Raw genomic sequence first — 20,020 nt, 5'->3', positions numbered from 1 at the left:
CACACATCTTGCTAGTGCACCACCATAGGCAAATTGACGCAAGTTACCAGACCCTAGTGGTTTTGGGTGTACCAATCCTGGCTGTCTACAGGCGAGTGTTAAACTGACTGACTACACTGGAAGTACCATGCTGGTCCTGGCATAGCTACAGCTTGCATTGTGGTCAGGACCTTGGCTCACACACTGAGACAAGCAACAGTTCACGATGTCCCACTATTGGCCACCAGAGGGAAATCTGGTGCTAGAGGCTCAGGCTGAGGAATGAGCAGTGGTAATTAGCTTTTTTCTTCTTCTCGTCCATGAGAATCAAGGAGATGCAGAAGGTAAAACTAGAGCGATACTGATGTACATGCTAGATAATGTATACTTTGTGTTATTGTGATGAAATGTTTGATTGAGGCTGGGAAATGGAAGACAACACACATCTATTCCATAGTGAACAATAAAGCCGTTGAACATAGGTAAATGATAAGAATGATGTCATTTGCAATGCACTGAGGCATACTGTAAACCTTCCTCTGATAGTTGGCCACTACACGGGGATACTAACCTCGTACAACCATCTGGAAGTCTCACAAGCTTACATTCTGCGCAGCGGTAATCAGTTTGGCAATATGAGGCTACAGGGACAACACCCCGACTCTTATTGTGAAGGTGTCTCTAGAGCATAACTCACCCTGAAACAAGATCCTAAATTAAAGCATGTGGAAAAACACACACACACACACACACACACACACACACACACACACACACACACACACACACACACACACACACACACACACACACACACACACACACACACACACACACACACACACACACACACACACACACACACACACACAAAAACAAAAAGAGGGTGTCCCAACATCCAGCACAACGAGGCTGATCCTCCTCTTTTTGTTTTAGTTCTGTTTGTTCAGTGTGTTAAGGCTCGTTAACTGTTTCAGTGAAACCGAGGTTCCTTCCTGCCAACAGTTCCTCACCCACACAGATACCACTGACTGTGCGTGTCACCACCAACAGGGTGAGATCATTGCCCGTTGCCTACATAGACTCACAGGACATTTTTACCAATAGAAACCAATAACAAAACCAAGCTGTGGTGAGATCAGGACTGGAGATTTGCTGTAAAAGTACAGAATAAAGAGACTTTAAACTGAAACAAGAAATTATGTCTCTGCTGTAACGTCTTGGGGTTTCTGTTAATGGTCTGTTTTGGTGGTAATTCCCGTCATTATACATTTTAAATGAACATTTTGATTCAACTTCTCTGTAGACGCACACACATGCACATGCACAGTCCCACACTTCCATACATCTGACCAATTTTCCATAGTAATGGCACAGGCTTGATACACGACTGGATGCAGAGACTGACATTTTTTGGGGACCGACAACATGGAAACTTTGTTGCTATGGCAAACCAAAAACAACTGTTGAGTGTGAACCACCTGTCTGCTCCATTGCCTCTGGCTGTTTTCCAGTACAGGCCTTCAAAATACACAGACACGGTCAAGGTTCCTCTTGGAATCTAGATCAAAACAAGGATCAGGGAAAAGAAAGTAAACTACATTTTTGTGTACAGCAGAGAGCATGTATTAGTGCCTGCCACCGGGGACACACTGGTTGAATCAATGTTGTTTCCACGTTATTTCAATGAAATCGCGCTGAACCAATGTGGAACAGACAATGAATTGACGTCTGTGCATAGTGGTTGGTGTGAGACTGATGAGTTAGGTCAAGAGTTGACACTGACCATGTGAACTGACCAGGAAAAACCACCCAACTGACGAGCACCGAGGGACCAGAGCAGGCAGTGGTGTGTGTCAGAGACCTTGTGGCTCCTGGTTGGAACATTTGGCCGGGCCAGACGGAAAGTATCCATTCTCCTTCTCCACCTCTTTCTCTCTGTGTCTTGATCCCTCGCTACTCTGCGCTCTCTATTACATGACTAACAGTGTATCCCAATGTGCTCCTGTCTTCCAGGAAAGAGGCTTGGTCAGCACCCACTGGGCACACACTGGTTGAATCAATATTGTTTCAATGTAATTTGTCAACATATTGCGATGTGGAATACAGTGGATTTGAAAAAAGTCATCAACCAATATGGTTTTCAACTCATTTCAACCAGCATTGTAAATATTGAAATGAGTGTAAAACTTCAACTTTTATACATTAACTTAACCTGACTAACATGTTGTTACATCAATCTAATTTCAACATAATCATCAGAACTATGCATACGTTGAAATTGTGTTGAAACATTTCATCCAATATTCAATATATATTTGATGGTTGAAATTATGTTGAATTTCATATTTATTTAGATATATGCTATTTGACATTGTTTCGATGTTGATAGTCAAATGGTATGTTTCAATCAACGTCATTGTTTCAACATCATGCCATCAACCTAAATAAAGAGGTATGTTGAAATCAAATGTAAAGCCCTGTCCAACAATTTCTGCCTGAACAGTGCCTCCTACTGGTATGTGAGTGGTAATGCACATCAGTAAGAGCAGGTCTACCATCCTGCTGCCTACCTTTACGCACCCTTCTTAGTTTGAGAAACAAGCTGTGTTCAATTCAGCTGAGCTATCATATGAACTCATTTAAATGTTGATTAGCTTCCGTACTCATTTGCATAGACTACCTAAATAACATTGAGTTGAAAGTAACTAACACAAGAGTTGAAAGTAACTAACTTTTCTTACACAAGCTGCATGTGAAAGTACATTCGGAGTGAGCTTGGGTTTACATAGGTTACACTGACATCTGATTTGCCCAACTGACACAATATTTTCAACAAGAAGCAAGGTATAATATCATTCGTCCAGGGTTGATTGGATCTTTGGAAGTTTAGAAGTAGACCTACGGCTGGAGGAAGTGCCAAAGTAACCTCTGTCCCCCTCCCTGTGCCTCTTCCCAAGTCCCCCTCTCTCATTCCAGAAAGATACAGTATTCCCTGGGGGTTGACCTCAGAACAGGTTTATTGTAGTACAAGTCAGTGGAACTACCTACTAACTGCCTACTATGTAGAAGGAAAGATCAGCATTTCTGTCAGTTCTGACCTAATCAGTCTTGATCTTAATCCAGATGTGCTGTACACACTGCTCCATTCAGCTCTATAGAGGTGTTCTGCCTACTACTTACTAAAACTACATACTGTTTAGAATGCACTGTTTAGTAAAAATGGATGCAGTAAGCAACAAATATTAACATACTTGGCTCATCCATACTGAGAATGTGTCATCTAATGCGCAATTGCTTTGAATTGCTCCATTTGTTCATTTTGGTACAGTGCATCACCTGATTTAAGTGTCTGAAGAAGTGAGTCAAAGTTAAAGTCAGTCTGTTACAAGTCAGTTCTCTCTCTCTCTCTCTCTCTCTCTCTCTCTCTCTCTCTCTCTCTCTCTCTCTCTCTCTCTCTCTCTCTCTCTCTCTCTCTTGTTGATCCAAGATGGCGTAGCAGTCGGACGTCTTGTCGTGTCGTGTCCCTTGTATATATCGTATATATCGTTTTATTTTATTTTTTACATATTTTCTTCGCATATCTTTTAACACATTTTGCTAAACATCAACTTCTAAATACTCTCCTGCAACCCGCCTCACCCAATGTTGCTATTTTTTCTGAAGTATTTATAATTACTTCGGATCCGGATCCCCTCAACTGAAGCTAGCCAGCTAACTACCAGCTATCAGTCAGCAAACCATTGCTAGCGGTCTTCAGCTAACCGGTCATCAGCTAACCTTTAGCTCAGAAAGCTCTCGCCAGTTCGAACAACGTGACACTAACCAGAGCATAACGGACCTATTATTATTTTTTATCCCCGGATTCCCACCGGATTCCCACCGCAAACGGAACATTTTCAGCTGGATCTTCACAACTAGCTAACTAGCTAACCGCAACGCCGGATGATTACTCCTGGCTAGCGTTTCCACCCACTTAGCTTGAAGCTAGCCCGGCCAGAGCTCCTGTGCTACCACCGAAGCATACTCCTGGGCTACAATATCCGGACCCACGACCCGTCTATCGATGTCACCTCATGAAGAGGCATAAACAGACTCACCCCATCGCGACGCCCCCCCAAAGGCTAACTTTCTAGCCCTTGCTATCTCCTTGCTTGCAAATTCGGCCTGCTAACTGCTAGCTTGTTTATCCCCGGTCCGCTAACTGCTACCTTGTTTAGCCCCGGCCTACTGACTGTTAGCTTGTTAGCACAGGCCTGCTAACCATCTGAATCGCCGCGGCCCAAACACTCACTGGACCCATATTTACTTTCAATCTCTTTTCGATTTTTAATTTGTTTATACCTTCCGGTAACCTGCCTCACCCAATGTGATACGGAATCGCTATTATTTTTAATTTTTAGAACACACTCAAGAACCTCCAGAAGCTAACCAGCTAACTAGCTACAAGCTATTTAGTCATTGTTAGTCACTGCTAGCGGCTTTTACCTTTTACCTTCTGCCTAGCCAGACAGTTTTTAACGTGGATAATACTCGCCAGTCCAGCTTCCCTGCCCCATCCACCGCTGCCCCCTGGACACTGATCACTTGGCTACATAGCTGATGCATGCTGGACTGTCCATTAATCACGATACTCCATTCTGCTTGTTTATGTTTTATCTGTCGGCCCCAGCCGCACTCAGGCTCTGTGTGTAGTTAATCCGACCCTCCCTGCCTAGTCAACGCCATTTTACCTGCTCTCACCTACTGTTTTAGCTACTGTTTTAGCTAGCTCTCCCAATTCAACACCTGTGAATACTGTATGCCTCACTGTATGTCTCTCTCAAATGTCAATATGCCTTGTATACTGTTGTTCAGGTTAGTTATAATTGTTTTAGTTTACAATGGAGCCCTCATTCTACTCCTCCTCTGTTCCGCGGGTGATGTGGAGGTAAACCCAGGCCCTGCATGTCCCCAAGCACCCTCATTTGTTGACTTCTGTGATCGAAAAAGCCTTGGTTTCATGCATGTCAACATCAGAAGCCTCCTCCCTAAGTTTGTTTTACTCACTGCTTTAGCACACTCTGCTAACCCTGATGTCCTTGCCGTGTCTGAATCCTGGCTCAGGAAGGCCACCAAAAATTCTTAGATTTCCATACCCAACTATAACATTTTCCGTCAAGATAGAACTGCCAAAGGGGGAGGAGTAATGTCATACTTTCCAGGTCCATACCCAAACAGTTCAAACTACTAATTACTAAAAATTACTCTCTCCAGAAATAAGTCTCTCACTGTTGCCGCATGCAACCGACCCCCCTCAGCTCCCAGCTGTGCCCTGGACACCATTTGTGAATTGATTGCCCCCCATCTAGCTTCAGAGTTTGTTCTGTTAGGTGACCTAAACTGGGATATGCTTAACACCCCGGCAGTCCTACAATCTAAGCTAGATGCCCTCAATCTCACACAAATCATCAAGGAACCCACCAGGTACAACCCTAAATCTGTAAACAAGGGCACCCTCATAGACGTCATCCTGACCAACTGGCCCTCCAAATACACCTCCGCTGTCTTCAACCAGGATCTCAGCGATCACTGCCTCATTGCCTGTATCCGCTACGGAGCCGCAGTCAAATGACCACCCCTCATCACTGTCAAACGCTCCCTAAAACACTTCTGTGAGCAGGCCTTTCTAATCGACCTGGCCCGGGTATCCTGGAAGGACATTGACCTCATCCCGTCAGTTGAGGATGCCTGGTCATTCTTTAAAAGTAACTTCCTCACCATTTTAGATATGGAAATGCAGAACTAAGAACAGATATAGCCCTTGGTTCACTCCAGACCTGACTGCCCTCGACCAGCACAAATACATCCTGTGGCGGACTGCAATAGCATTGAATAGTACCCGCGATATGCAACTGTTCAGGGAAGTCAGGAACCAATACACGCAGTCAGTCAGGAAAGCTAAGGCCATCTTCTTCAGGCAGAAGTTTGCATCCTGTAGCTCCAACTCCAAAAAGTTCTGGGACACTGTGAAGTCCATGGAGAACAAGAGCACCTCCTCCCAGCTGCCCACTGCACTGAGGCTAGGTAACATGGTCACCACCGATAAATCCATGATTATCGAAAACTTCAACAAGCATTTCTCAACACCTGGCCATGCCTTCTGCCTGGCTACTCCAGATAGCCTTGGCCAAAATCAGATGGGCTTGACAATCTGGACCCTCTATTTCTGAGACTATCCGCCGCCATTGTCGCAACCCCTATTACCAGCCTATTCAACCTCTCTTTCATATCGTCTGAGATCCCCAAGGATTGGAAAGCTGCCGCAGTCATCCCCCTCTTCAAAGGGGGAGACACCCTGGACCCAAACTGTTACAGACCTATATCCATCCTGCCCTGCCTATCTAAGGTCTTCGAAAGCCAAGTCAACAAACAGGTCACTGACCATCTCGAATCCCACCGTACCTTCTCCGCTGTGCAATCTGGTTTCCGAGCCGGTCACGGGTGCACCTCAGCCATGCTCAAGGTACTAAACGATATCATAACCGCCATCGATAAAAGACAGTACTGTGCAGCCGTCTTCATCGACCTTGCCAAGGCTTTCGACTCTGTCAATCACCATATTCTTATCGGCAGACTCAGTAGCCTCGGTTTTTCGGATGACTGCCTTGCCTGGTTCACCAATTACTTTGCAGACAGAGTTCAGTGTGTCAAATTGGAGGGCATGCTGTCCGGTCCTATGGCAGTCTCTATGGGGGTGCCACAGGGTTCAATCCTCGGGCCGACTCTTTTCTCTGTGTATATCAATGATTTTGCTCTTACTGCGGGCGATTCCCTGATCCACCTCTAGGCAGACGACACCATTCTATATACTTCCGGCCCGTCCTTGGACACTGTGCTATCTCACCTCCAAACGAGCTTCAATGCCATACAGCACTCCTTCCGTGGCCTCCAACTGCTCTTAAACGCTAGTAAAACCAAATGGATGCTTTTTAACCGTTCGCTGCCTGCACCCGCACGCCTGACCAGCATCACCACCCTGGATGGTTCCGACCTTGAATATGTGGACATCTATAAGTACCTAGGTGTCTGGCTTGACTGTAAACTCTCCTTCCAGACTCATATCAAACATCTCCAATCGAAAATCAAATCAAGAGTCGGCTTTCTATTCCGCAACAAAGCCTCCTTCACTCACGCCACCAAACTTACCCTAGTAAAACTGACTATCCTACCGATCCTCGACTTTGGCGATGTCATCTACAAAATTGCTTCCAACACCCTACTCAGCAAACTGGATGCAGTTTATCACAGTGCCATCCGTTTTGTCACTAAAGCACCTTATACCACCCCCCACTGCGACTTGTATGCTCTAGTCGGTTGGCCCTCGCTACATATTCGTCGCCAGACCCACTGGCTCCAGGTCATCTACAAGTCCATGCTAGGTTAAGCTCCGCCTTATCTCAGTTCACTGGTCACGATGGCAACACCCATCCGTAGCACGCGCTCCAGCAGGTGCGTCTCACTGATCATCCCTAAAGCCAACACCTCATTTGGCCGCCTTTCTTTCCAGTTCTCTGCTACCTGTGACTGGAACGAATTGCAAAAATCGCTGAAGTTGGAGACTTTTATCTCCCTCACCAACTTCAAACATCTGCTATCTGAGCAGCTTACCGATTGCTGCAGCTGTACATTGTCTATCTAAATAGCCCACCCATTTTTACCTACCTCATTCTCCATACTGTTTTTATTTATTTACTTTTCTGCTCTTTTGCACACCAATATCTCTACCTGTACATGACCATCTGATCATTTATCACTCCAGTGTTAATCTGCAAAATTGTAATTATTCGCCTACCTCCTCATGCCTTTTGCACACAATGTATATTGACTCCCCTTTTTTTTCTACTGTGTTATTGACTTGTTAATTGTTTACTCCATGTGTAACTCTGTGTTGTCTGTTCACACTGCTATGCTGTATCTTGGCCAGGTCGCAGTTGCAAATGAGAACTTGTTCTCAACTAGCCTACCTGGTTAAATAAAGGTGAAATAAAAAAATAAAAAAATAAAAAAATAAAAATTATCAGCTGCTGTCAAACATACATGGGCCTTGAAAGACGATTCTCTTCCTCACCAGTGTGCAACGAGTACTACTAGGATGAAAAGACAAAATGAGTATGATATCCTGGCATTGAAAGCATACTACATTTTCAAAATTTCACATGATATAAAACGTTTTTTTCGCATACCCAAAATGCCTACTGCTTAGAAGGCAAATGTGAGTTCCCGGACACGGCATGAAGAGAGTCGCCATTCACCCATTCACTTGAGTGGGTTGAGTCACTGATGTGATCTTCCTGTCTGGGTTGGCGCCCCCCCCCTTGGGTTGTGCCGTGGCGGAGATCTTTGTGGGCTATACTCGGCCTTGTCTCAGGATGGTAAGTTGGTGGTTGAAGATATCCCTCTAGTGGTGTGGGGGCTGTGCTTTGGCAAAGTGGGTGGGGTTATATCCTTCCTGTTTGGCCCTGTCCGGGGGTGTCATCAGATGGGGCCACAGGGTCTCCTGACCCCTCCTGTCTCAGCCTCCAGTATTTATGCTGCAGTAGTTTATGTGTTGGGGGGCTAGGGTCAGTTTTTTATATCTGGAGTACTTCTCCTGTCCTATCCGGTGTCCTGTGTGAATTTAAGTATGCTCTCTCTAATTCTCTCTTTCTCTCTTTCTTTCTCTCTCTCGGAGGACCTGAGCTCTAGGACCATGCCTCAGGACTACCTGACATGATGACTCCTTGCTGTCCCCAGTCCACCTGGCAGTGCTGCTGCTCCAGTTTCAACTGTTCTGCCTGTGATTATTATTATTTGACCATGCTGGTCATTTATGAACATTTGAACATCTTGGCCATGTTCTGTTATAATCTCCACCCGGCACAGCCAGAAGAGGACTGGCCACCCCACATAGCCTGGTTCCTCTCTAGGTTTCTTCCTAGGTTTTGGCCTTTCTAGGGAGTTTTTCCTAGCCACCGTGCTTCTACACCTGCATTGCTTGCTGTTTGGGGTTTTAGGCTGGGTTTCTGTACAGCACTTTGAGATATCAGCTGATTTACAAAGGGCTATATAAATACATTTGATTTGATTTGATTTTCAGTTGAATGGAATTGTACACCGTGTGACTTCAGTACCTTAAATTGGGCTATCACGAATCGTTGTCAAATGGTCTGTCAAATGGGGAGTAAGGAAGGAAGTGTGCATCGGGCATCTTGATTGGAATGGTTCACGCTGTTTTTATCATGCTCCCACTGTGTCTCCAGGAGACAGAGCAAGGCTGTAACGGAACAGTACTGCCTGTTGTATTAGCCTCTTATGGAACAATTCACACTACATGGTGGACGTTCTCGTTTGGCACACTCCGTAGTGTGTGTGTCTGTCTGCTATGTTGTACCTATATTCCTCAGAACCCCTATCTTTAGATGCCCTTGGATGTATTATAATAATATTTCCCGTACCGCCCCAATCCACTAAACATGGACCTTTGCTGTGGCTGCCGTCTGTGAAATGGGAGGTGAATTGTGTGTCGTCCCCAACCCTCAGCCATGGCTGCATAGCTGATTTGGGTAGAGTGGCAAGGCGTACGATACAAAGCCCCATACAAAGGCTCTGTGGGAATAGTTGACCTGTTACTCTGACAGGGATACATTCAAACCAGGCCATATATAACACTGTACATTGTATTATAGAAATGTGGTGTCAGCAGGCAACGTTGTTCATTTCCCTTTTTTGATTTCTCTAGATTGTGTGTACATGTGTGATGTTTCAAACTCTGACTTAACCTCAACATGTATCAGATGACCTGTCAACAGTGATAATGCTGAAAAACACAAGTCCATTAAACATTTCATACTAGTGAGAGCTTAATATTCTTAATAGCTTTGGACTCACTTCTCTCACTTCATTTTGTGTAAATAGGACCTCTATCTCAGTGTCCCTCACCTCTGTCTTTCTCTCTCTAGATGTGTGAGAAAGAGAAAATGCTGTATAGACAAACTAGACAAAAAGACAGACACAATCCCCCCCTCTTCCCTCTCTTCCCTCTCCCGGGACAGCTGATTATGTGTAAATACAGTGGCTGGGCAGAAAGAAAGAAAGTAGTTACTGTAACATCTATAAAATGAGCTAATGCAGCATTCAGAAGGGGAACATTCCGCCTTCAGGCACAGCGGTTAAGTGAGTGCAGACTTGGCGTCCATTTTGACAGTGTTACTAGTCTCTGTGAGGCTGTCTGCACCTTGTCATGGCACAAGGCCCCTTGGCAACAGTTGTGGCCAGGTTGCCTAATGACTGGCCCAGTCAGTGCATCATCTCACCTGTGGAGCAGAGCGCTAGGTTTCCATGCCACATGTGACCTGCCATGTTCTATTGTTGCTCTATCTGTTTTCAATACTTCATTTTAATGAATTTTATTGTCTAGTTCACTGTAATATTGATTGGTGTTTGAGTTCACTTCAAATACAGTTTGAATTGATTTGAGACAGTATGACACAGATGAGTCATGCATCATCCTCATGTATATCCTGTAACCATGGAAATAGGACAAGCCCTTAGTCACATGACTCTATGATTAGATTTCTTGATATTAAAATCACATGGGTTCCACATCCCTGTTTCACTTGATCCTGAACATTAAAAGCTCGATGCAGCTGTCTTTGTATCAATATCAAATAATTTATGTGTAACAATTAAGTACCTTACTGTAATAAACTGACATTAAAATGGACAAAAATAGCTTTTTAGCTAAAAAATATTCCTCAAGCAAGAATTTCACAAGGACTGTCTGGGAGTGATCTGAGTAGGAGGGGAAAACTAAAAACTGTTATTGTCAGAGAGGTTTGGAACTCTATTTGTCATTGGTCTATTACCTGTTTTACCACATGTTGATTTCCTACATGGAAAGCCGAAACTCATGCAAATCTGCTGATTAGAAAGTCCTGTGTAGATTGTATTTTCAACCAGCAACTATCAGGACATAACATTGAGAAAACAATATCACACTTTGACAGTGATAGTTTCATCAAATGTTGTACAATATGATATATATCATAAAACCCATAGAAAATATAATTTTAACTGCACTGGGCCTCTCAAGCGTCTCTTCGGCCAATTAACAGGCACTTATATCCCTGATTTAGCCTCCTCTGATTCTGTGCTCCCTTAGACGAATCCCAGACATTGAACCAAGCTACTGAAAAAAACCCAGCTACTAATTAAACCTCAAGAGCTCTCTGCCCAGACCATAATATTCTCCAGCTTCCATGGGTTTTTGACGTAACTTCCTTACAGTTCCTTATGTGTGTATGGGCTTAATTCAATCAAATGAGTATTGCTGTACGTGCTTGGGGTACTGAAAACCTACTACTGCCACCAAGGAGACTGTGCAAACATTGTTTGAATTATACTTTCAGCCTGTGTTCACTTAAAGATGGTCATTGAACCAAGCAACTGACTAAATTAAAGCAACTAATGAGGCCTCCGGAGCGCTCTCCTCAACACATGATATTCCCCAGTATCACTGACTTTAATTTGACATCCCAAACAATATGAAACACTATACAGCTCACATAGTTTTTATGACTTTGTTAGTTTGCTGCACCCCTGCTGTAAAGTCCTTTGCTAACTTGGTAATGAGACTTCATAGTGAGATTGGGCGCATTACGGCATCCCACTTACCTTTGGCAGACCACAGTCACTATGGCGCTTGCTAGCACCACGACCATAACAACATGCCCTAGTGACCTCAGCTAACTCCATTCTAATGTTTTCTTCACAAAACTGTAATGAACTGAATCAGCATGGTGGATGGCTGATGGCTGGAGCTACCATCAGCCTCTAACCGTGCTTCTCACCCGCTGCCTGTGTGAGGGAGGCAGGGCACAGAGCACAAACCCCATGTTGGCCAGTGAGGAAAACAACAGAAAGAAAGACACCTAGACACAAAACACAATACAACTGTAAAAGCACTGATGCACTAAGTCGAGAGACTGGGTAACTTGCATCTACCAATGAATAGGGATCTAGAAAATATGAAGTAACACTTTTAGTATTAAAGGGAAAATCTACTCAAACTATATTTGAGTATTCTTTTCATTGCACTTATGGAAAAATATTGCAATCATAATGCAGTATAACTGCAGTTAGAGTGCAGTATAACTGCAGTATGCAGCAAATTGTAACGGAGGGTGAGTGAAATGAGTGAGAAGTCAGATGCAGAGAGCGGAATGAACGGGAAAACACTTTAATAATGTCCTTCAAAACGTAACAGGTTCAAAACATGGGTGAATGCCCAAAACATTGGCGCTAAACCAACCCAAAACCTAGATACACACACTGGACAGCGAAAACCAAAACAAAACACGATACATCACCAAACAAAACAACCAACAAGCCCACACAAACACCAGCGGGCCAAACAAACTTAAATAACACCCATCCCAAAACCCCAACAAGGAACAGGTGAAAACAATTAGACAAAAACAAACGAAAAGGAAAAAGGGATCGGTGGCAGCTAATAGATCGGCGACGACGACCGCCGAGCGCCACCCGAGCAGGAAAGGGAGCCACCTTCGGCGGTATTCGTGACACAAATACTGCGTCCAAAATAACACCATTATTTTATGCATTAATTTTGCAGTGTAACTGCAGTTATTCTGCAATTACTGTGTCCAAAATACCACAGTTGACTGCAGTTACTGCAGTTTGAAAACGGCTATCTTTTTTTGTAAGTGTAGTCCACTATTAATACAGACCCACAATGTTTTTCATGTCAGCAGTCAAATTTTCAAGATTAACAAGTCCAATACAGCAAATGAAAGATAGACATCTTGTTAATCTACCCAGTGAAAGCACAACATATGATTATGTTAAGTCATAGCCAAGTAAAAAAAACACAGCCATTTTTCCAGCCAAAGATAGGAGTCACAAAAAGCAGAACTATAGATAAAATTAATCACTAACCTTTGAAGATCTTCATCAGATGACACTCATAGGACATCATGTTACACAATACATGTATGTTTTGTTCGATAATGTGAATATTTATTTCCAAAAATCTCAGTTTACATTGGCGCGTTACGTGTAGTAATGTTTTGATTCCAAAACATCCAGTGATTTTGCAGAAATACTCATAATAAACATTGATAAAAGATACAAGTGTTATTCACAGAATTAAAGATAGACTTCTTCTTAACCTCTTGAACCTCTGGGGGCAGTATTTCATTTTTGTTTTAAACAAGATATTTTGTCACAAAAAGATGCTCGACTATGCATATAATTGACAGCTTTGGAAAGAAAACACTCTGACGTTTCCAAAACGACAAAGATATTGTCTGTGAGTGCCACAGAACTAATGCTACAGGCGAAACCAAGATGAAATTTCATACAGGAAGTGAGCCAGATTTTTGAGGCGCTGTGTTCCAATGTCTCCTTATATGGCTGTGAATGCGCAAGGAATGAGCCTACACTTTCTGTCTTTTCCCCAAGGTGTTTGCAGCATTGTGCCATATTTGTAGGTATATCATTGGAAAATTGACCATAAGAGACTACATTTACCAGGTGTCCGCTCTGTGTCATACGTCGAAACTATTGCGTAATCTCCAGGTGCGTGCATTGTTCCATTTTGAACAGAGGAGAAACCAAACTGCCACGAGTTACTTATCATCGAATAGATATGTGAAAAACACCTTGAGGATTGATTCTAAACAACGTTTGGCATGTTTCTGTCGATATTATGGAGTTAATTTGGAAAAAAGTTTGCGTTGTAATGACTGAATTTTCGGGGGGTTTTCGGTTTTCTTAGCCAAACGTGATGAACAAAACGGAGCGATTTCTCCTACACAAATAATATTTTTGGAAAAACTGAACATTTGCTATCTAACTGAGAGTCTCCTCATTGAAAACATCCGAAGTTCTTCAAAGGTAAATTATTTTATTTGAATGCTTTTCTTGTTTTTGTGAAAATGTTGCCTGCTGAATGCTAGGCTTAATGCTATGCTAGCTATCAATACTCTTACACAAATGCTTGTGTAGCTATGGTTGAAAAGCATTTTTTGAAAATCTGAGATGACAGTGTTGTTAACAAAAGGCTAAGCTTGTGAGCCAATATATTTATTTCATTTCATTTGCGATTTTCATGAATAGTTAACGTTGCGTTTTGGTAATGAGCTTGAGGCTATATTTACGCTCCCGGATACGGGATTGCTTGTAGCAACAGGTTAATGCAACCGCTGTGTCAGATTTCAAGAAAACTTTACGGAAAAAGCATAATCTGAGAACAGGGCTCAGAGCCCAATTCAGCCAGAGAAATATCCGCCATTTTGGAGTCAACCGAAGTTAGAAAAAACATTAAATATTCACTTACCTTTGATGATCTTCATCAGAAGGCACTCCCAGGAATCCAAGTTCGACAATACATGACTGATTTGTTCCATAAAGTTCCATAAAGTCCATCATTTAGCCACTTGTTGTTAACGTGTTCAGCCCAGTAATCCATCTTCATGAGGCGCGAGCACTTCGTCCAGACAAAAACTCAAAAAGTTCCGTTACAGGTCGTAAAAACAAGCCAAACGATGTATGGAATCAATCTTCAGGATGTTTTTAACATAAATCATCAATAATGTTCCAACCTGAGAATTTCATTGTCTGAAGAAAAGCACTGGAACGAGAGCAAACTCTGTCGGGAGCGTGCGTCACAAGCATGAGACACCCTGCCAGACCACTGACTCAAAGCCTCTTGAGCCCCTTCTTTATAGTAGAATCCTCAAACCAGTTTCTAAAGACGGTTGACATCTAGTGTAGTGGAAGCCCCAGGAAGTGCAACTTCATCCACAGTGTCTCCTGACCCCTCCTGTCTCAGCCTCCAGTATTTATGCTGCAGTAGTTTGTGTCAGGGGGCTAGGGTCAGTTTGTTATATCTGGAGTACTTCTCCTGTCCTATTCGGTGTCCTGTGTGAATCTAAGTGTGCGTTCTCTAATTCTCTCCTTCTTTCTTTCTCTCTCTCGGAGGACCTGAGCCCTAGGACCATGCCCCAGGACTACCTGACATGATGGCTCCTTGCTGTCCCCAGTCCACCTGGCCATGCTGCTGCTCCAGTTTCAACTGACCTGAGCCCTAGGACCATGCCCCAGGACTACCTGACATGATGACTCCTTGCTGTCCCCAGTCCACCTGGCCATGCTGCTGCTCCAGTTTCAACTGTTCTGCCTTACTATTATTTGACCATGCTGGTCATTTATGAACATTTGAACATCTTGGCCATGTTCTGTTATAATCTCCACCCGGCACAGCCAGAAGAGGACTGGCCACCCCACATATGCTCTCTCTAATTCTCTCTTTCTTTCTCTCTCTCGGAGGACCTGAGCCCAAGGACCGTGCCCCAGGACGACCTGACATGATGACTACTTGCTGTCCCCAGTCCATCTGACTGTGCTGCTGCTCCAGTTTCAACTGTTCTGCCTTGTTATTATTTGACCATGCTGGTCATTTATGAACATTTGAACATCTTGGCCATGTTCTGTTATAATCTCCACCCGGCACAGCCAGAAGAGGACTGGCCACCCCACATAGCCTGGTTCCTCTCTAGGTTTCTTGCTAGGTTTTGGCCTTTCTAGGGAGTTTTTCCTAGCCACCGTGCTTCTACACCTGCATTGCTTGCTGTTTGGGTTTTAGGCTGGGTTTCTGTACAGCACTTTGAGATATCAGCTGATGTACGAAGGGCTATATAAATAAAATTTGATTTGATTTTGATTTGAATAGGGACAGGGTTGAAAATCGACCAACCTCAGATTTCTCACTTCCTGTTTGGATTTCTTCTCAGGTTTTTGCCTGCCATGTGAGTTCTGTTATACACACAGACATTATTCAAACAGTTTTAGAAACTTCAGAGTCTTTTCTATCCTATACTAATAATAATATGCATATATTAGCATCTGGGACAGAGTAGGAGGCAGTTCACTCTGGGCACGCTATTCATCCAAAAGTGAAATGCTGCCCCCTATCCCAAAAAAGGATATTGCAACTTTCAAGAAGCAACATGTCACTGGCCACATCATCATGGGGACTACCCTTACAAAAAAGATTGCAGTTTGCAGTGAAAGCCTTATCTCTGCACCAGCTCTTTCCACGTTAAGCAGATCTTTAAATATTAAGCAGGTGAGGAGTTTTTATCTGGGGGCAAAGGGAGAGTGTTGAATTTAGTCAAGAGAAACATGAATTGCTATTTTGATATGTCAGCCTTATTTCATCTAATATATGTTTTGTAATGCTTAGGTTGTTACGAGTGTACTGGTATATGTGTGATGCACCTGACATCCTGGCAACGTTGAGAAAAAAACACTTTATATCAGAGTTGTCCCTGTTGAAATTTGAGACGCTCTATGCATATTCATGAGGCTAGCATAGCATCTCACTCTCCATTGAATACAGGCGGTTGTCGTCAACACCCCTCATTGAATATTCCAAAAAGTCTTTAAAAAATGTGATGTATCCACCAATCCAAAGAGAGGAATAGGCTCGAGCTTGAGAGCCCACCTTTCCGCTCTGTGGACAACACATCCCATTACGGTGGAGACACAGGTATCTCGTCATTATTTCCAAATCTCTGACTGTATCAACACTGCATGGACTAATGAAAAAGTACCATAAGAGCTTCTGAGTGGATTTTCCCTTTAAACTGCTGATATAGACATAATCTACAATCTAAATATTAAATCCAACCTCTGTTGTCACTGGGCAATGTACTGTTGTACATCTCTTCTTGGGGTGTAGGCTCTGTGTGCAGATGTGGTCTCTGTGTGGGGTGAGTTGGTCCAGCCCCTGAAGCCTAGGGTTACTCATAATAAAACATTAGGCATCTGAACAAACAGTCAGGAGGTGGTGGAAGGTGCAGAGAAGGGAAGCTCTCTCCCCCTCTCTCTCTCTCGCTCGCTCTCTCTCTCTCTCTCTCGCTCTCTCACTCTCTCTCTCTCACTCACTCTCTCACTCTCTCTCTCTCGCTCTCACTCTCTATCAGGGTAGCCTAGTGGTTAGAGCGTTGGACTAGTAACCGAAAGGTTGCAAGTTCAAATCCCTGAGCTGACAAGGTACAAATCTGTCCTTCTGCCCCTGAACAGGCAGTTAACCCACTGTTCCTAGGCCGTCATTGAAAATAAGAATTTGTTCTTAACTGACTTGCCTAGTAAAATAAAGGGGGAAAAAAATCTCTCTCATTCTCTCTCTTGTTCTTTTAGGAACCAGCCACTGATATTTGATGCCTTTATTTTGAGGCGTTTGATCTGCGTTGCCTGTTAGCTATTGAATGCAGTCCGAAGTCCCATGCAGGGAAAGTGTCCTAATTTAATTTATTCCAAATCTGTGTTCAGTCTCAATTAAACACCAAGGAGAACTCATGAATATAACTACATGGAAAATGACAATATACTGTATAGCAATATACCTGCAATATAACTTTTTTTACAACTCTTGGAGTAAGTTAGTTCTGTTTCTGCAAAGACTGTGTGTGTGTGTGTGTGTGTGTGTGTGTGTGTGTGTGTGTGTGTGTGTGTGTGTGTGTGTGTGTGTGTGTGTGTGTGTGTGTGTGTGTGTGTGTGTGTGTGTGTGTGTGTGTGTGTGTGTGTGTGTGTGTGTGTGTGTGTGTGTGTGTGTGTGTGTGTGTGTGTGTGTGTGTGTGTGTTTTTACAGCTGGGCGAGAGAATAATGGGTTAAAACGGAGCTGGGTTTCATTCAAGAGCGGTGACGTCGTCTGCTTGTTGGAATCTCCTTACCAGGCTGGGCTGTAACCTGAAGCCAAAGGGAGAGGGAGGGACAGAGAGAGAGAAACAGAGAGAGAGAGAAACAGAGAGAGAGGGAGAGAGAGACAGAGAGAGACAGAGAGAGAGAAAGAGAGAGAGAGAAGGAAAGAGAGGAGGGTGAAAGAGAGGGGGGTGAAAGAGAAATCAACGAAGGGAGGGGGAGTAGAGAGAGGGTGATGTCAAACCAGCTGAGCTCAGAAAGTAAACAGAGCTCCAGACTGCAGCATGCTTTCAGCGGGACAGGGACTGCCTATGCGCCCTCACACCGGCACCCACCACTCCACCGGGACCCCCGGCTCTCTCCTCTTCAACACCCTCCTCATCCTCATCTCACTGCCCCAGGGGACAGCATGGCCTTACGGTAAGAGCCCCGGGAATACCAGACATCTATCTATCCACTCTCCCTGTCTTTATCTTTCTGCTCTCTGAATCTCTCCGTCTGTGCTCTTTGTTCTCAAAAAGCCAGCATCAGCACTCTCCGTCCAGTCTTTATTTCCTCTGCCCCCCCCCCTCTCTCACTCTCTCCCTCTCTCTACTCTTACAGCTTTCAGAGTGAGGTTTTGAAGACGGAGGAAAGAGAGTTTGTCTGTGTTTTCAACTTGTTATTGGCACTCTCTTTCTTCACCACCCTTTTTACGTGTTGTGCAACATGATCTCACATCTACTGAGAGTGTTACATTATTTTATTTCAACTGATCATCTCTTATCTGAGATATGGATCCCAAACAAAGACACACATTCCTTGAAAATAGACAGAGCTGTTCTGAGCCTGCTAATCATCCTGTTAAAAGTGTGTCAGTCGGTGTCTATTGACAGAGTCTTGTTGATGAGGTTTGCTCAGAAGCATCTGTCCATTGGCCCTCGGTGACCATTTGAAGCGCTGCAGGGAGTAAATTGTGCAGTCTCTGTTGATGTGTCTACCATACAGTGTCTGCCAGACCTGTCCAACAACATATCCTCACCTCCTGAACAGACACAGACAATATAACTAACACCTTGATTAAGTGTTATAGCAGTAAGAGAAAGCATAATGGTGAAAAAAAAGTATGAGGTAGACCACAACTGTTTAAAATGAATGTAATGAAAACACCTCCCTTCGGCAATGAGAGCTGTACCAGAGTTGACTACTTACCTGATCTTAAACCGCAATTCGTCAGCGAGGCTGACTCAGAATATTTATGCACCAGTGACTTTATAATCGTTATACAATTAGTTGATGAAGGACAAAATCGGTTGAGCAACACAGCAAACACTATGCAACTGTGCCTAGAGTGAAGAGTGTAGCTTTGGAGCTTTTCCTCAACCTCATCAGAGCCGAGGACCCCAGCATAAATATGTGTTTTTTCACTATTTTTATTTATCTGCATGTCCAGCCATTATCTTTAGCCTTACAATTAAGTGTTTTACCATGTTCTTTTCAGGACAACAAGTATAACACAAATGTTTTTTCCCGAAACAGTTGCATTCATGAGTAAAAACATGATACAAAATGAATTTAAATGAAGGTTGTAAGTACAAAAATGGTTTGCTTAGTGGGAAATGAATATCCAACTAGTCAGTGAAAACTGTGTGGATTTGGTAGTTTGTGATAGCAACTATATGAATTTATTACGGTATTATAGACACTATGTCCTGGGATTTCCTATGATCTCCTATGTAGAAGAACCTCTCCCCTTCTAACAACTCTTGTCTCTTGTGAGCATCATAGAGCAAAACAGATTACATGTACGTGTTCGTGAGTGTCTCAGCTTTTCATAGTTCAAACCATTTGTGATCTGCTCTTGTCTCATAAACACTGAGAGAGGGAGAGAGAGAGCGAGAGAGAGGGGGGGAGAGGGGGAGAGAGAGAGAGAGGGAGGGGAGAGAGAGAGAGAGGGAGAGTGAGAGAGAGAGGGGGAGAGAGAGAGACAGGGAGAGAGAGAGAGAAAAGGGTTAGGGAGAGAGAGAGAGAGGGAGAGAGAGAGAGAGAGAGGGTGGGGAGGAGAGACAGAGAGGGGAGAGAGGGGGGGAGAGAGGGAGAGAGAGAGAGAGGGGGAGAGAGAGGGGGGAGGGGAGAGAGAGGGGGGGAGAGGGAGAGGGAGAGGGAGAGGGAGAGGGAGAGGGAGAGGGAGAGGGGGGGAGAGAGAGAGAGAGGAGAGAGAGAGAGAGAGAGAGAGAGAGAGAGAGAGAGAGAGAGAGAGAGAGAGAGAGAGAGAGAGAGAGAGAGAGAGAGAGAGAGAGAGAGAGAGAGAGA

General features: G+C 43.8%; 1 protein-coding gene across 2 annotated transcripts in view; it reads left to right on the top strand.

Annotated features, from left to right (window-relative positions):
• Window positions 1-17,887: 17,887 nt before the first annotated feature.
• pamr1b (peptidase domain containing associated with muscle regeneration 1b) overlaps window positions 17,888-20,020 on the top strand; it is a 61,156-nt gene continuing 59,023 nt past the window's right edge. The window contains exon 1 of one of the 2 annotated variants that reach the window (XM_035798412.2): window positions 17,888-18,148. In XM_035798412.2, coding sequence (XP_035654305.1) covers window positions 18,013-18,148 — 136 coding nt within the window. In that variant the 5' untranslated portion in view covers window positions 17,888-18,012. The remainder of the gene's footprint in view (window positions 18,149-20,020) is intronic. The other variant, XM_035798411.2, reaches the window with a different exon arrangement.

Source organism: Oncorhynchus keta, chromosome 22 (genome assembly GCF_023373465.1).
Source record: "Oncorhynchus keta strain PuntledgeMale-10-30-2019 chromosome 22, Oket_V2, whole genome shotgun sequence".
NCBI lineage: Eukaryota > Metazoa > Chordata > Actinopteri > Salmoniformes > Salmonidae > Oncorhynchus > Oncorhynchus keta.
This window is presented reverse-complemented; position numbering and strand designations above follow the sequence as displayed.